Source organism: Magallana gigas, chromosome 3, assembly GCF_963853765.1.
Source record: "Magallana gigas chromosome 3, xbMagGiga1.1, whole genome shotgun sequence".
Taxonomy (NCBI): domain Eukaryota; kingdom Metazoa; phylum Mollusca; class Bivalvia; order Ostreida; family Ostreidae; genus Magallana; species Magallana gigas.
The window spans coordinates 23124332-23140518 of record NC_088855.1 but is presented as its reverse complement, the minus strand read 5'-3'; the positions used below and the strand labels follow the sequence as shown (position 1 = coordinate 23140518).

At 36.5% G+C, this 16187-nt stretch overlaps 1 protein-coding gene across 7 annotated transcripts in view; it reads left to right on the top strand.

The window, feature by feature from the left end:
- Window positions 1-16187, top strand: part of LOC105328642 (basement membrane-specific heparan sulfate proteoglycan core protein) — a 67118-nt gene that overhangs the window by 28212 nt on the left and 22719 nt on the right. For 6 of the 7 annotated variants that reach the window (XM_034481940.2, XM_034481939.2, XM_011429606.4 and 3 more), the window contains 30 exons: window positions 228-338; window positions 1819-1938; window positions 3513-3658; window positions 4088-4229; window positions 4630-4776; window positions 5178-5294; window positions 5666-5797; window positions 5905-6192; window positions 8238-8365; window positions 8481-8663; window positions 8780-8875; window positions 8975-9058; window positions 9548-9693; window positions 10027-10138; window positions 10701-10814; window positions 11081-11208; window positions 11476-11624; window positions 11717-11787; window positions 11937-12077; window positions 12467-12649; window positions 12941-13039; window positions 13488-13571; window positions 13734-13852; window positions 14038-14149; window positions 14482-14595; window positions 14826-14953; window positions 15219-15305; window positions 15429-15490; window positions 15689-15768; window positions 15928-16068. In XM_034481940.2, coding sequence (XP_034337831.2) covers window positions 228-338; window positions 1819-1938; window positions 3513-3658; window positions 4088-4229; window positions 4630-4776; window positions 5178-5294; window positions 5666-5797; window positions 5905-6192; window positions 8238-8365; window positions 8481-8663; window positions 8780-8875; window positions 8975-9058; window positions 9548-9693; window positions 10027-10138; window positions 10701-10814; window positions 11081-11208; window positions 11476-11624; window positions 11717-11787; window positions 11937-12077; window positions 12467-12649; window positions 12941-13039; window positions 13488-13571; window positions 13734-13852; window positions 14038-14149; window positions 14482-14595; window positions 14826-14953; window positions 15219-15305; window positions 15429-15490; window positions 15689-15768; window positions 15928-16068 — 3764 coding nt within the window. The remainder of the gene's footprint in view (window positions 1-227; window positions 339-1818; window positions 1939-3512; window positions 3659-4087; window positions 4230-4629; window positions 4777-5177; window positions 5295-5665; window positions 5798-5904; window positions 6193-8237; window positions 8366-8480; window positions 8664-8779; window positions 8876-8974; window positions 9059-9547; window positions 9694-10026; window positions 10139-10700; window positions 10815-11080; window positions 11209-11475; window positions 11625-11716; window positions 11788-11936; window positions 12078-12466; window positions 12650-12940; window positions 13040-13487; window positions 13572-13733; window positions 13853-14037; window positions 14150-14481; window positions 14596-14825; window positions 14954-15218; window positions 15306-15428; window positions 15491-15688; window positions 15769-15927; window positions 16069-16187) is intronic. The other variant, XM_034481944.2, reaches the window with a different exon arrangement.

The following is a 16187-nucleotide window of genomic DNA, read 5'->3' as shown; positions in this document are numbered from 1 at the left end:
ACATAAAAATCACTGTTTGAGAACTACTTATGTAAATTACATGTTAATTCCTACGCAGTGATTATAGTTGTTGCATATAGAGGCATTTAAAGATCAAAGAATTTAATGGAAAAACACATTAGAATGTAAATATATTATTTTAAGAGTTGAATTGTAGCCCCTTGTTAATTTAAAGACCTGGACCATATTTTATTGTATCAGTGATAATTTATTGTTAATGATTGTAGCATGTCTGGATAGCGAGTTCACGTGTTACTCTGATGGGAAATGCGTGCCCCAGACAAGACGCTGTGATGGACGACAAGACTGTCAGGATGGCAGCGACGAAAATGATTGTCGTGAGTATAAAACACTTCAATTTAACTCGCATATAAACCATATAATAAATATCTTAAACTTATCATGCACTACGTGTATTTTCAATACCATCAAGGCCAAAAAAGATATTTCATAGGTTGTATTTTATTTCCTCTTCCGCCTTCAAGGATTTTGAGGTACCAGGAACATGTTATCTTTTACTTTTTTTTCCCTTTTAAAAATGGTGGGAAAAATCTTGCTGTTGATATTTATGTATTTTCTATTCAGCTTTTTAAAAATTTTTTTTTTGATTTTGCTATAGTTCCTTTAATTTTAATTTTTAAAGGCCGAACATTTTACAAACGCCCCCTTTTTTACCTGTACAAACTTCAAAATGATGTCGCTTGTCAATCAAGTTTGAAACAATAGCACCCAGTTTGATTTACGTGATCGTCCGAGCGCGGATTTCTGTTTACTAGCAATTAACAACGTTATCTTTGATATCTTCCATCATGTATGAAAAAGGGGGAAATGAAAATTGATTTTAAACATTATCAGTATTAAAATGGATTATGAAAAATAATTATTCAGTGATTGAAAATACGCACAACTTATATTTGAATTATGTTGCATGTGTGTGACCTAATTAATTCCATGAAAATGGACAGCTCCAAAACATATAAAATTTTCTTTTTACACCAAACGTACACTATGCTACTAAAGCTGTATTTACTGGCAATTCACTCAGTTGGAAGTTGGTGCATGTAAACGTCACTCCATGGAAAAACGAACTCCATTAATTGTCGATGTATAATGGCTGTCTTTACATTCCACATTCTTACTGATCGTATGGTATTCTTATACTATTATAATTGTTAAAATTTACTTTTTAAACAATGTCAAGTGCTAAACACAATGTACTGAGCTATACTTTTATAGCAGAATTAATATAATGCATTTTTTTCAATTGTGCTTTACACACGTGTGCTTAGAGAAAATTCGGACGACACATACCATTTACGTATAAAACCGCTTTGTATGGTCATTAGAACAATAAGATATTTAACCTAAGACCAGTTCTGACTAATTCTTTATTTCCTGTGTATTAATTTGCCTCCTGTGTATAGCGATTAGCAGCGTTCACGACCACAGGTAGACTGCAAGCCCCGGAGGCTTTCACACCTCTAATAATTAAGCCCCGCCCTCACCTGAGATTTACCACCCGGTAAAAATGTTCGGCCTTTAACCTTTTTTTGCATATTTGTTGGAAATATTTTAATTAGCGTTTTACACACTTTGTATCCATATAAATATACGGTACACAGATCAAAATCAGTGAAAATATCGTAATCTGATCATGCATATATCAACATCAGCTTATATGCTTTATTCTAACCTTTTATATACCGGTAATTATTTATTGCTTCATGATGTTTATAATGTGCTTTTTCATGTTACCAAAACGTGTCCTTGTCTTACGTGTTATTAATTCACTGTGTACAATGTGTTTGTGTCTGGAAGGAGGGGAGAGCTGTGGCCCATTTGAGTTTCAGTGTAGAGGAGGTGGCTGTGTGGAGTCCATCAAGCACTGTGATGGTTATTTTGACTGTCCTGATGGCTCCGACGAGATTATGTGTACCAGTGAGTAAGCGGGCCTGCCACTGCGTCTGAAGTTCTGTTTTGTTTGTCTGTTTGTGTATGTGTCTACAAATGTCTTGTCTGGTCTAGTTGTTTGACTTCTCTGACTTTGGAAGTCTTTTTGTAGTGTGTTTGTTTCCAATGTTTTGTTGTTATTAAGCTCACCTTAGCCAGAGGCTCAAGCAAGGTTTTCTGATCAAAATTTGTCTTTAAATAGCTGTTGATTGCTTATTTTGATAAATGAAGTGCCCTGTCCCCTCAATGAAGGGAAGGAATATGAGAAATAAGAGAATTTTAAAAGATAAGGTTGGGAGTTTTTAAAATATTTTTTTTTCAGAACATAATGACTATAGTGCTAAAAAATGTTTTGTAGAGAACAAGTTTTCTTCAAATGTGTTCAAACAAGGGGTAAAAAAGAGCCCACAAAGAGAGCTTAAAGTTTATTATTAGATCATTTATAAGGCTTTTTAGGAATGCATCATTAGAATTAGGAGGGGGTGAGGAAAAATCATATTTCAAGCATTTATAATTAACAGTATGATAAATTTTACATTTTTTGAAATCAAGATTCCAGGTGCCAAGGTTTTGAACTCTATTGGGAAATCAGAGTTTGATAAAGAAAATATTGATGAGGTTACAAATTTTAATACTAAACCAAAATCTCTCACACAGGTTAGGAATGTGGCCCATGGGCCTGATTGTTTTGTGGGGAAGGAGGGGAGGTGGATATTCAGAGTTCTGTCTGCCTTTCTTGTATGTGTCAGGTGACTGTACAATGACTCCTTTTCTATTCCCTGCCATGTCATGTGTCTGCTACAGATTTAATTTACTGTTTTAGAGCATGTCTATCATTTCCTCTGCCTGTATATTTAAACTACGGTACCTTTTGTATATGACTTGACTTCTTGTCTTTACAAATTTTGTGAGTGATGCTGCCTGTAATGGACCTGTTGATGGTTCAGTTTGTACATTTTGTAGTTAATGTACCTTATCATCTATTTTTCCCTTTTATGCTTGTTGTTTAAGCATGTGTACATGTATAGCAAGGTACAGGCAGTTAGGTACATTCAGGTTTTTTTAAATGACCAAGAGCATAATTGTACCATTTATCTTTCCATTTACATGTATCACAATAATGCTCAAAATTTTGAGTGTGCTTCACTCAATTTTTTTTTAGAGGTTTAGGGTGCTGTTAAGAGAAACTTTGCTATGAAATAAGAGTAACATGTTTGTTGAATAAAGCATGATTATTTACTATTGCAGGCAATGAACTGATATTTTTAAGGCCAGTTTATCACCTGTCAAGAAAGATAACTCTGACTTGGAAAAATAACCATCATCACTGTATGAAAAATTGTCAAATGTGAAAAGGGCAATTTCTGTCAAATTTTTATCCCAAAGGGTGTAACAAATTCACGTGCATTTCAGTTATGATTTTGGAGGTAAAAATGGATTCTATTTCACATATACAAACAAGTCTGTTTAGATAAATGTTTGTAATTAACAGTATTATACATTTGTGTCTATGAATCAAATTCCCCCTCGACTGACAAATTTATTTTTTATTTTTCTTGAAGCACGAACCACTGTAGCCCCAACAGAGCGACCCCTGATCATCACTGTTTCACCCCCCAGTCTGAGGCTGAGGGAGGGACGCCAGGCACAGTTCAGATGTCAACCAAGCCGACCGGTCCTTGTCCGCTGGACTCGTTACAGCAATGGGGTACTCATCTATTCCCCCCTTGTTTTTTTAAAAAATGAATTTAAATGATCCCGCTGGTTTGTATCAATTCACGAGAATATAAAATCGCGAACGTGCAACTTTTCTCCTTATTTCGTTTAGTTCTCAACTCTCAGAAAATAATGGCGAGATTTTGAAATCCACAAAGGGTACTTCTCACGATTTTACGCACGCAAATTAATTCCTCTCATTTAATTAGGATTATCTACAGTACATAAGTAAATTTCAAATTTCGTTTGTGATGTTTATTTATGCGTAAGAGGCCTCCATCTATCATGTACACATTTGATTTAAAAAATCTGCATCTAGTTCACTTGTCACCATTACAGTAATTGTTATATCCAATCAATTGATGACAATATGTGAGCATACAGAAATTTACACGATGATTCTGGTGATCTTTTTGTGTAGTCCCTGCCTTTCCGTGCGTCTGTAGAGGGCAACCTTCTGACCATTCCGGAGCTCCAGATGGCGGACTCCGGCTCTTACATGTGTTCCGTGGTCGGACAGGAGTCACGATACTTTGCTATTGCCACATTAGATGTTCAGTCATGTAAGTGTTGAGTTCAAGTCATTTGAAATGTTTATAGAAGTACTTGTACTGCATTTAATTTCCTCTTTTCCATTTGTTTTCTTTTCTCTATGTTCAGTTTATTTAAAGATTTTCTGTGTTTTCTTCAATTGATCACCTATTTTGGTAGATTTTATTGTCAGTGAGTTGATGCATGAAATTATTTTTTTTATCAAAGTTAGAAAAATTATGATATGGTCTAGCTGTTGGTAGGATTATTGTATATTTATCTATCTATCCTTGAAATAAATTTTACCAGAGCCTTGAAAATTGATGCTCGTTTGTAACTACCAAACTATACAATACAAATGGTCATCTGCTTTTTTTCCCATAGATTTGAAATTTAGAAAACTTTAAAAAAAAATTTGATGTTTTCGTTTAGTGACTCCCCCCACCCTCCCACCCACGGGAATTTGTCGCCCTGGGGAGGCAGTGTGTAAAAACCTACAGTGCATAAATGCTGACTACCGCTGCGACGGAGACCGAGACTGTGAAGACGGATCCGATGAAGATCCAGCCATCTGTAACTGTACGTATATAAATACAACCTTTACTTACGGGATTGTTGGACTTATTGATTTTAGTCCTCTCATTCTGTACATTGTATGCATCTCCATAACATTATCATGATTATGCTTTAAATAGTATCGATATACTGATATGCTGCTATATATTTGACAGCATATGAAATACAAAGTGCAAAATATAAGTTATTGTGACTGATGTAAAATTTTGCAAGCATCCATATACATGTATAATGCAGTTTAATTTACAGTTTATAATTTACAGTTTAATAGATATATATATAAATTGTTATAAGCAAACGTTTCTGTTAATTATTATTCAACATATGTAAAATGACTCTCGTTAAGTTGTTAGAACGTCCTGTATTTTTTGTTTGTTTTTCACATGCATGCCTGTATTTATTAGTTGACAAACTCTGTGAGCCCAATCAGTTTAAGTGTTCCAATGGAATGTGTGCTATGAAAATCTGGCGATGTGATGGCGACAATGACTGTGGAGATGGCTCCGACGAACAAAATTGTCGTAAGTTCTCTTTTGAAATTCTTTGTAAGGCAAAATGATGTATTATTTGGTTCTCTGGTCAAAACCTTATATTATATCACAGGCAGGTATTTTATATTTGATTGCAAGATTTGCAAAGGGGAATACCTTAATTTCCATTTTTTTTTAACTTAAAATTGAAAAATTGAGTTTTCCCCATTTTCAATATAGCAGTAAAATAAATGTGGAAATACCTGAGAACAAAAACATTTATTTAAAATTTTTTTTTTTTCCCCTAACATGAGTACATGTACATGTACTCTGAATATACTATATCTACACTAGTATATTTAAGAAAAAAACCCAATACTTTGAAATTAATTTGAATCTATTAATTCTGAATCTGATTTCAGCAAATCGTAAGCCTGGTGACCCATGTGATTCCATAGAGTACCAGTGTACGTCAGGGGACCAGTGTGTGCCTGCCTCTTATCAGTGCGACGGAGAAATCGACTGCCAGGACAGGTCCGACGAAATTGGATGTGGTGAGTACTTATTGCATTGCTCTACTCAGAATTTGTTATACCCAAAATATTATGACAATTTGTGAAATTTTTAAAATTTATATGTTTACTCTTTTTTCTTAATCTAGCTGCTCCATCCATTAACATTGCTCCGCCTCCAAACATAGAAGTTGAAATCGGAGGATATTTTACGATCATCTGTGAGGCTGTTGGCACCCCCACCCCCCTAATTGTATGGAGGCTGAACTGGGGAAACATTCCCACCGGAGACAGAGTCCACGTGTCCAGTATTAATGGCCGGGGTAACCTGACCATCACTGACGCTAGGGTAGAGGACTCGGGGGCTTACACGTGTGAGGCCATCAATGTCAGAGGAAGCATATTCGCCTCTCCTGATGCCATCATCATTGTTAGACGTAAGTTAACAAGATGAGGTTAGCATCTGTAACAGTCTTAGTATTATTCAAATTTGTTTTTAGCTGCTTCATTATACGGTTATCTGCCTTAGACATCCATTGGCTCTCAAGATTTGGATAAATGATTTGTATATGTTTGAATAATGATGCCAAATTTTTAATGCAAAATACAATGTACTTTTAAAGCTAAAGCAATATAAGAAAATGTTTTCTTAAAAGGAAGTAGGGACAGTCTTTTTATAAAGTTAATAAAAACACAATCATGGAATAGGGTAATTTAACCCCATCATACATGCAAAGAGGGAAGATTGGTATGACCGAGTTTTACTTTCAGGGTTTGTAGTTGTTGGTGAGAAAAAGGTTACAGACCTTTCTCGCCAGGAGTACCAAGGTAGCTAATTATATGTACATATATGGCAATTGGGATCAGTGGGATCAGTGGGATCAGCACTGCGTGATATGCCTGGGTCTGTTGCTTTTTTTAGGTCACAGCAGATGTGAGGTTTATCTTAGGTTTAAGGTTATGAAAAGAAGCTGCTATTCAAGTTTTATTTCCTGTTGTAGATGAATGTAATACATTGCAGGTACTTTAGATTCCGTTTTTTTACGTGAGGACTTTATTTCATGATTTAACCATTTTGCAACAAATAGCAAAAATATAAAATTGCAAATGGCAAATTTTTATCATAGTCTCATTTAGTTTACATCTTTCCAAAAAATAAATGAAAATTTTAAATCTGTGAGATGTGCTTCTCTCAGTTTTACGCAGATATGAATTCCTCATGTTTAATTAGGAATCGAAAGTAAATAATTCATACTGTTGGATTGATATTGGATAATTAAACATTGTAATGGTGGATTTCATTTTATTGTTCCTGAAATGTGGGATAGGCATTACATGGCACTGATATATACATGTAAATGTATATTTGGTTTTCTGTAATTTTGTTAACGCATCGTTTATTCTTTATGGCACGGTGACATGGTTGGATGATTTTTGTGGGTTTTTTCCTTTCGTAACTTGGAGATCTAAACGTACTGTATATATAGCAGATAAATTGAGATCAATCTTAATTTCTTTTGAAATTGATAACAATACATGTATATTACATTTTAATGTCATGAAAATGTTTTGACCAGTCATTGAGTTATATGGTCACGTTGGATATGAATACCATCAACATCATCTGGAAAGAGGTACGTCTTTGCAAAATCATCAAGGCATTTCAAAGAATTCTTCAAATTTAAAATTGAATGCTGATGCTGCCATTTGAGAGGAAGATGTGATTATTTTTTTTTCCCACAGAAAAAGTAAAGGAAGTAGTGGGTTATAGTAGATTTGACCAGATTCGGTGTCTATCAATTCACGGGAAACGCCTGGCTTGCAAAAGAATTTGCACCTACCCAAGTTGTAAGAAAGATAAAAGATCAAGCTTTATTGGACGAAGGATGTATAAAATATGATGGCGGTGTGGAAAGTGTTAATTCATTAGTATTGCTTGTTGGATCTTACAACATATTGTATGTGTACTTGCACATCAAAGGTGAATTCTGGGTCAGCTAGGTTCAATTGTCTCTGTCAATTTTTAATGTTTTGGTGTTGGTCAGATATTCTGTATGGTTGAATAGGGAACATGTTCATGTTTGTGCTTCCTATTTCTTGCTTATAGTTATAAACACATACTGTTGCAAAGTGGACTGTCCCTCAACAGAATCTAGGCCATTGCTTCAAAGCATGCACAAATGTTTACCTGTATGAATTGAAATATCTTTTATCTTCATCCATGCTCAGGTGTAGTCTGGAGCAGATGTATCGTCATCCCTGTTGTATGGAAAAAATGGTGAAAAGTTATTGGCAAGATAAAATATTGCTACAGCCATTATTCTTCACCAAAATTGACTCAGACCTTGGCTTTCATATTCAAAGCAACATTTGTTGACCATGGAGGTTCATTATGCATCATCCATGAAAACCCTTACTTCATTTTTTTAAATGCAATACAAATATTACTATTAGTTAACAGGGTTATATGACATGATTATAGGTACTCCCCAGGGCATCTGTGAGCCTCCCAGATTCAACGTAGAGGCTTCCATTGACAGCGACTGTGTGGACTGTTTCTGTTTTGGGCACACTACTCAGTGTTTCAGCTCAGATCTGCAGATTTCCAAGGTGAGAGTTCGTCAGTACAATAATTACATACTGCTAAAGTTCCATCGTTTCAGCTAGTCCACAAATTCTTGTAATGTTTCTTTGAAAAGGGAAAAATAATGTGTTGTAATTGTAGATTGATCTGGTGGGTGAAATGAAAATGGTGAACGTGAACACCTCCCTCTCGATTGACGAGCGTTACGTGGAGTATCTGCCATCCGGAGACTACGGCGGCTTCTATCAGGTCGGAGATGGACTCCGATTGGTTCCTCCGGGAATCTACTATTGGTCACTTCCTGGAGAGTTTTTAGGAGACAGGGTAATGAAAGAAAGATTTCTGTTGTCACTTGTGGGACTTTATTTTGGGATTTGACTGAATTGCTCTTGTTTTGTGTATCTTATTGATTTTGTATATGGTATCTTCTCGGTTTTAAGCTCACAAGTTATGGAGGAATTCTGCGATATGATATTTACTATTCACTGGGTCGGGAACTATCTAGAATATTGGACCAGTCAGATGTGATTATGCGGGTGAGTTGACTCCTTTGCATTCTGTCCAGTAATGAAAATTGTATTTGATGAATCAATAAACATTCAATGATTTCTATTGTATTTTTTATTCGATTTCAGGGTAATGGTATTACACTTTACCATAGATCTTCCACCATCGCTGTGGCAGACGGAAGAACTCGATTTGAAGTCCCTTTACTTCCTGTTAGTATTACTCTTTATATACAGTAAAACAGGGTTATTACAAACATGCTTATATTAAATTCGCTATTACTTGACTGTTATTGCTAACTTAGTTTTGCTGTTTAAAGGGAAATATTCGCCCCCATTTTATTTTCGTCCCGTTCATCCTCGTTGTTAGCATGCGAATTTAAGACTGGGCAAATTCCAATCTCTCATATTATCTTTCTTTAAACACAACTGTGTCTGGGTGAATTCAAGATGGGGCGAAACTGTTTTACAAGTGTAGAAGGGCGAAAATGACACGAGGTGAAAAAATAACCCTGTATACAGTCTTCCCCCTTATCCAAAAATGTATTAAAAATAGGATATAACAAATCAAAATCGATTATCCCAGGCACTTGAACCATATTTTATTGTATACATTTTATTGTTCAATATATTTGTTTGTAAACTATATCATTAATTTTAAAGATTTGACATTAAGCAGTTTTGATTAATGTGATTTGTCAGAATGCGTGGACTAAGGGTGATATGCCGCGTCGTGGGGACACCCCTGTGTTTGAGTACGCCAGCAGGGAGGACCTAATGATGGTCCTGGAGAATGTGGATTATATCTATGTCAGGTCCCACTATGATGCAAGCATGGCCCTCACCAGGTAAATAGAGAGAGAGAGAGAGAGAGAGAGAGAGAGAGAGAGAGAGAGAGAGAGAGAGAGAGAGAGTCTCTGGAGTATATCTATATCATGTCCCACAATGAATCCAGCAGGGCCCTCAACCGGTGACCAGGCTATTCATGACCTGGTTTGTACCTGTAATCTAAAACTGTATAAATGACATCTTTTCATCAAAACTTTTGACATACTTTCTTCAATTTCAAAATGTATTTTTTCCAAAAGTTTTTGAGTGTTTGAGGTAAATTTTAAATAGGAAAAGTGATTTTTCAACTGATTTATAAATGTAGAAATAATCTTTTGAATTGGGTTTTTTAGGATCGGCAATGTAGAATTGAGCAGTGGTGCCAGGGAGTCGACAGGCCTAGGTAGAGCAGTGTATGTGGAGAAATGTGAATGTCCCCCAGGATACTCTGGCCTCTCCTGTCAGGTACGCAACTACCGGTACTAATCTCCCATTTTGTACATCAAAATTTCATTCTAGCCCCCCCATTATTTATGTCAACATGTCATATATGTCCCACATTATAGGTCCCACATGTTGTATGTCAACATTTTATGGGTCCTACGTTGTATGTCAACATGTCATTACAGGTCCCACATGTTGTATGTCAATATGTCATTATAGGTCCTATGTTGTATGTCAGCATGTTATTATAGGTCCCACATGTTGTATGTCAACATGTCTTTATAAGTCCCACATGTTGTAGCCCCCATATTGTAAAAGTATGTCAAGATTTTATTCTAGCCCCACCCCACCCCCATGTTGTAGTCAATATGTCATTATAGGTCCCCATGTTGTATGTCAATTTGAGTCATTTTAGGTCCCCATGTCATTATAGGTCCCCAAAGTTGTATGTCAACATTTTGTTCTAGGACCCTAACTTGTTTGTCAACATGTTATCCTAGGTCTCCCATGTTGTATGTCAACAACCCTGATTTAATCCACAGATGACTATTTGCATGTTCTTTATTGTGTATATTAATTATAGGACTGTGCTCCTGGTTACACGAGAGTACAGAGCGGGCGGTACCTGGGTATCTGTACCAGATGTAACTGTAACGGACATTCAGCAGACTGCGACCCTCTGACCGGAGCATGTAGGGTAAGGCTGTGATCTCTTAGTGAATTAAAACTGATAACAATTTTTTTCTTTACCTTTTTACTTCTGTACTGGCTTTTAAAGATCAAGTCAAAGGCAAGTCACCTGGTTAAGGTTCAAGGTTATTCATGACTTTCAAGGTCAAATTGATGATAATGCAATGAAAATGTCATGATACATAAAGGACGTAATGGTGTGAATGATTACTTTTCTTTGAGGAGGAGCAGCTATAGAAATAGAGTTAAGTTGAATGTCACATTTTGTTTCAGTTCTGTGATCACAACACAGAGGGTAGCCAATGTGAGCGTTGTGCTGTTGGATTTTACGGAGATGCCAGGGTGGGTACCCCTGATGCCTGTCAGCGCTGTCCTTGTCCCCTGACCACCCCAACCAACAGGTGCATAGTCATAAAAAGCCCAGAATATATTGTCATAACACATTCTGTATAGTTATCTTAAATGAAACTAATTAAGATATGTGTAGACTGGTTTATAAAGAGAAATGTTTGTAATTTTAATGTTCTCACCAACCTTTCAAAATTTTCTTGCATGGGAAAAAAAAAAGTTGGCTTTAGGTACATAGATTGCTCACACACAGCAGAAATTATAAGAAATTCCAACAATTCGATTGATCAGCTGACTGTTGACTTCCTGGCTTGTTATAGTTTCAGCGACACCTGTAAATTGGATGTAGATGGCAGACCAACTTGTACGGCTTGTAGAGCAGGCTATACTGGCAGGAACTGTGAGAGATGTGCTGTCGGATACATTGGCCAGCCCTCGGTGATAGGAAACTACTGCCGCAAAGTGGGCCGTAAGTTATGGATATTCGCCTGTTGAATTTCATCAGTCCAAAAGATTTGGCCAAGATTTGTAGATCTCAGCTGTTTTTTAAAATATTTTTAGTACCTGACATCTGTGATTCTCGGGGTAGCTACAGCAGACAGCCTGACCCAGTGACTGGCTGTAGATGTAAGGTGAGGCTGCCATGTTCACACCCCCGGACATCAATTTTTTTTTTTACCATCTTGTTAATCATTAAAGCAGAAAAATATCAGCTCTCTGTATACATATATGTACTTACACACATACCCTAAAAGGTTCAGTTTTGATTTTTTTTTTCCAGCCTAACGTTGTGGGGAAGAACTGTGACCAGTGCCAGGAGAATACATTCTTCCTGGACGCTGACAACCCCTACGGCTGTCTGCGCTGTTTCTGTATGGGGGTGACCAAGCAGTGCACCAGTACCTCATGGAACAAAGCCCAGGTAGGATAACTCACTGTGTCTGTAATTAGAGATGGCTGATTACAGAACTACACAGTCTAGTGTCATAGATTGTAGATACATGTATTTCAATCTACATGACTGTACAGAATACAGATTCAAAACTACGGTATATATATATATTAATTAGTCTATAAGACTTTCCAGTAGATAGTTTTGATATGTTGGCTGATTTGACTTAACTTTCAAATCTTTTTTTAAATTGCATCAAATTTTATATTTAATGTTTCCAAAATCTCCAAAATTAAAATACATTTATTTCGATTAAGTATATGTAAGTATTGCATAACTGTTTGATAACAAGCAATAAACAATGCATTCAGTCACAATAGTTGTTAATAGTTGTCATTACTTCTTACTTTCACTTTCAGATTGGTGCTGTGTTTTCAAGAAACAGCAACGACTTTGTGCTGACGGACTTGCTTCAGAGAGAGACGATATCGGAGGGATTAACCGTTAACAGCAATGTGAGGGAGCTGGTGTATCGTAACTTCAACAACCAGAGGGAGCAGGTGTACTACTGGTCACTGCCCAAACGCTTCCTCGGGGACAAGGTCAGTCAAGGCCCAGCAGCACATGTACAGTGAAACTTGCCCTTCATGTAGCCTAACATATACAGTGAAACATGCCCTTCATGTAGTTAGACGCATACTGTGAAAATTGACCGTCATGCATATATACAGTAAAACACAGTGAAAATGAGCATGCTTACAGCAAATCACACAGTTTTATTCCCTTAATCTTTGTGTTTCATTGTTGGAAAAAATATTCTTGAAGATGATATATTTCTAACTATTGGTAACTAAAAAGTTTGTTCATAACCTGATCCTGCTGTCTGGTTGTAGGTGATTTCTTACGGAGGGTACCTGAAGTTTGTGCTGTCCTACAGACCGGGGCTGGATGCCTCCCCCAGTGAACTGGACGGTCCCCTAGTGGAGCTCATCGTGAGTGTTTTGTTCATTGGTTATTATGCTTACTCTTTGTAAAAGACTATAAAGATACTCTAACTTCGTGATAAAATTATTTCATCTTTTTGATTCATATTATTTACTATAAAACAACTTTTACTCCCGTCAACTTTAATTTGTGATCAATCAAAGGTTAACTGGTTGGTTGCGACAAATTTTCATGACAGAACCTATGTGGATGAACTTGAACATTTATAAAAATCATTTAAAGATTTGAAAGGCTGTTCAACATTTAGAGTGACATACATGTATTTGTAATGAAGACATCCTGTGAATTTCAAAAACTTTTCTAGCTCATGTAGCTAAGGTGGTTTACAGCATTTATTATTGTGGACGGCTTAATATGAAGTGAGATTTAGATACAAGCTCATTCACTGTCATTGGTGTTCAAGAAAATAAATGTAGAAAATGTATGTTTTTTTAGGGAAATGGAGTCACCCTTATTCACAGGTCCACACTGGAAAACCGACCGAACACTCCATCCTCCTACAGAGTGCCATTCACTGAGGTAAGGGGTGTGTCAAAATCACTCGAGAACTTTGATTAATCAGGCAGTAATTAAAAAGAAAATGTAGACTTAGGAGCATAACTATCCTCTGAAGACAAAATGTTTACAAGACTTTCACCAGTGGTCAAACATTCTAAGTCTATATAATGGTATTTTGTACAGAATGCTTGGACTGCCTTGGATGGATCGGCAACAACCAGAGAGTTCTTGTTGATGGCTCTGGCAGATCTGGACGCCATCTTGATTCGAGCAACATTCACCAGAGACACAGATGAAGCAAGGTATAATTTTTTATCGCTAAAAGAAAATCAGCATTTTTAAAATAATTATCATTATTATTATGCTTAAAATATTGCTTACCAAGATATTAGCATAATAGAATTGGGATATTAGATAAACATGATTATTCACTTTTTAAGGGTATAAATTTTTAAGCTGACTGAATTTTGAAATGCGTGTCTTTCAGCATTAGAGATGTTGTCATGGATATCGCTGAAGACCGGGTCACAGGACAAGGTCGGGCTTCCACAGTGGAACAGTGCCAGTGTCCCAGGGGTTACAAAGGACTGTCTTGTGAGGTAAGGAAAAAAGGGATTTCCGATTAGTGTCTTTAATACTCTGGTTTTCTCAGTATTCCTTGAAGACCAATTTTCATGGATTTCATTGTTTTTATCCTTGAAAATAAATTTTCATTGAAGTGCAATTTCTAATAACATATTGTATTGATAGGATCATTGGCCACAAATTACAAATCCTTGAAACTTGGCTTGTCACGAAATCCACGAAAAATTAATGTCCATGAATATTAATATTAATGAAACCACAGTATATGTCATTTTGTGATTGGTATTTGGGATGAAACTTGTGTGTTAAAAATCAAATGTCATTTCATAAATTTTCCACCTTCTAGGACTGTGATGTGGGCTACACTCGCAGTGGAGGTGGCGCTTATCTCGGGACGTGCGAGCCATGTCAGTGTAACGGCCACTCAGGGGAGTGTGACCCAGATACCGGACGCTGCAGGGTAGGTAACACAGTCTGTGTGGGGTTTTTCTTTTTCAATCAAAATTCATTTACATGTATTGATGTTCATTTACTTACACATTGTATAATGGCCAAAAAATTGAAATTATAAGAAATTAAAGAAAACTTGATTTTGCTTTTTTAAGAAAATTATGATAGTGGTAAATGATCCCAGGAGAATGATGTTAAATAGTAGTAGCCGTATTACATTTATATATGTCTCTAAATCAGAATTGTCAACACAACACGGATGGAGAAAGCTGTGAAAGATGTGCCACTGGTTTCTATGGTGATGCCACAAGAGGGACACCCAGTGATTGCCAGCCATGTCCTTGTCCTCTGACACAAGCTCCCAACCAGTTAGTATGCCCCTCTCTCTCTCTCTCTCTCTCTCTCTCTCTCTCTCAATTCATTTTCTCTCTCTCTCTCTCTCTCTCACACAATTCATTCTCACTTTTTATCTTTCTCTTTCTCCCTTACTCTCTCTCCTTTCTCTCTATCTCTATCTCTCCCAATTCTCTATCCCATTTCTCTCTCTCTCTCTCTCTCTCTCTCTCTCTCTCTCTCTCTCTCTCTCTCTCTCTCTCTCTCTTAATTCATATGATACGTACTTCCTTTTCACAGGTTCAGTCCTACATGTGAGTTGGGTAGAGGTGGACAAGTCAGATGTACTGCCTGCCCTGCAGGTCACACAGGTTCCAGATGTGAGAGGTAAAGTATACAAGATTCCTAAGTACTAACTGCTCATAATTAATACATATAAGTACATATCTTTGGTTATTAGTTTTTTTTCGGGGTTTCTTTTTAACTATAAATTTTATTTTTATTTAATAGCTGTATTCAGGGATACACTGGAAATCCAATGCAACCTGGAGATTACTGTAAAATATCAACTGGTGAGACTTTCTGCTTTTTTGCTTAATCTACACCCAAACAGTGATAAACAGAACATTTTTATTTCACTGCAATGTGGCATTGAAATAAATGTTCATTGTACTTGCTATAAATTTAGTAATTTAAGTTTCATTTTGTGTTAGTCAAAAATGGTGGAATTACTTAAAAGCTACAGTGGTTGAGTGTCGGCTTATTTTCAGGCCCAGATTGTCAGTGTGACAGCCGTGGAACTGTCCCCAACACCCAGTGTGATGTAGCCAGCAGACAGTGCCAGTGTAAAGTCAGTTCTCTTTCTTTACAGTCAGGTTTTATATATAACTTACCCTAGTTCAATTTGATGATGTTTGTATAACACATGGCTCAGCAATATTTAGCTGCATATGAATTGTACTTTTATTTTTGTATGGTTGATGTGTATGAATTTATGGGTTATTTTTAGGCAAATGTTCGAGGTCAACAGTGTCGTTTCTGTAAAGATGGCTACTTTCACTTGAGTGAAGAGAACGCCCAGGGATGCTTGTCTTGTTGGTGCTCGGGTGTAGGGACTCAGTGTAGCTCCTCCGCCTTCTATAAAGACAGGGTAGGTCAGAAAGTCACTACTGTGGAATCATTAATATTCGTGGTGGCTTTTATGGATTTCATTGTCAATAACATATTCCAGATCCTTACTACGGTTGATATTTGTTAAAAATGCATGAA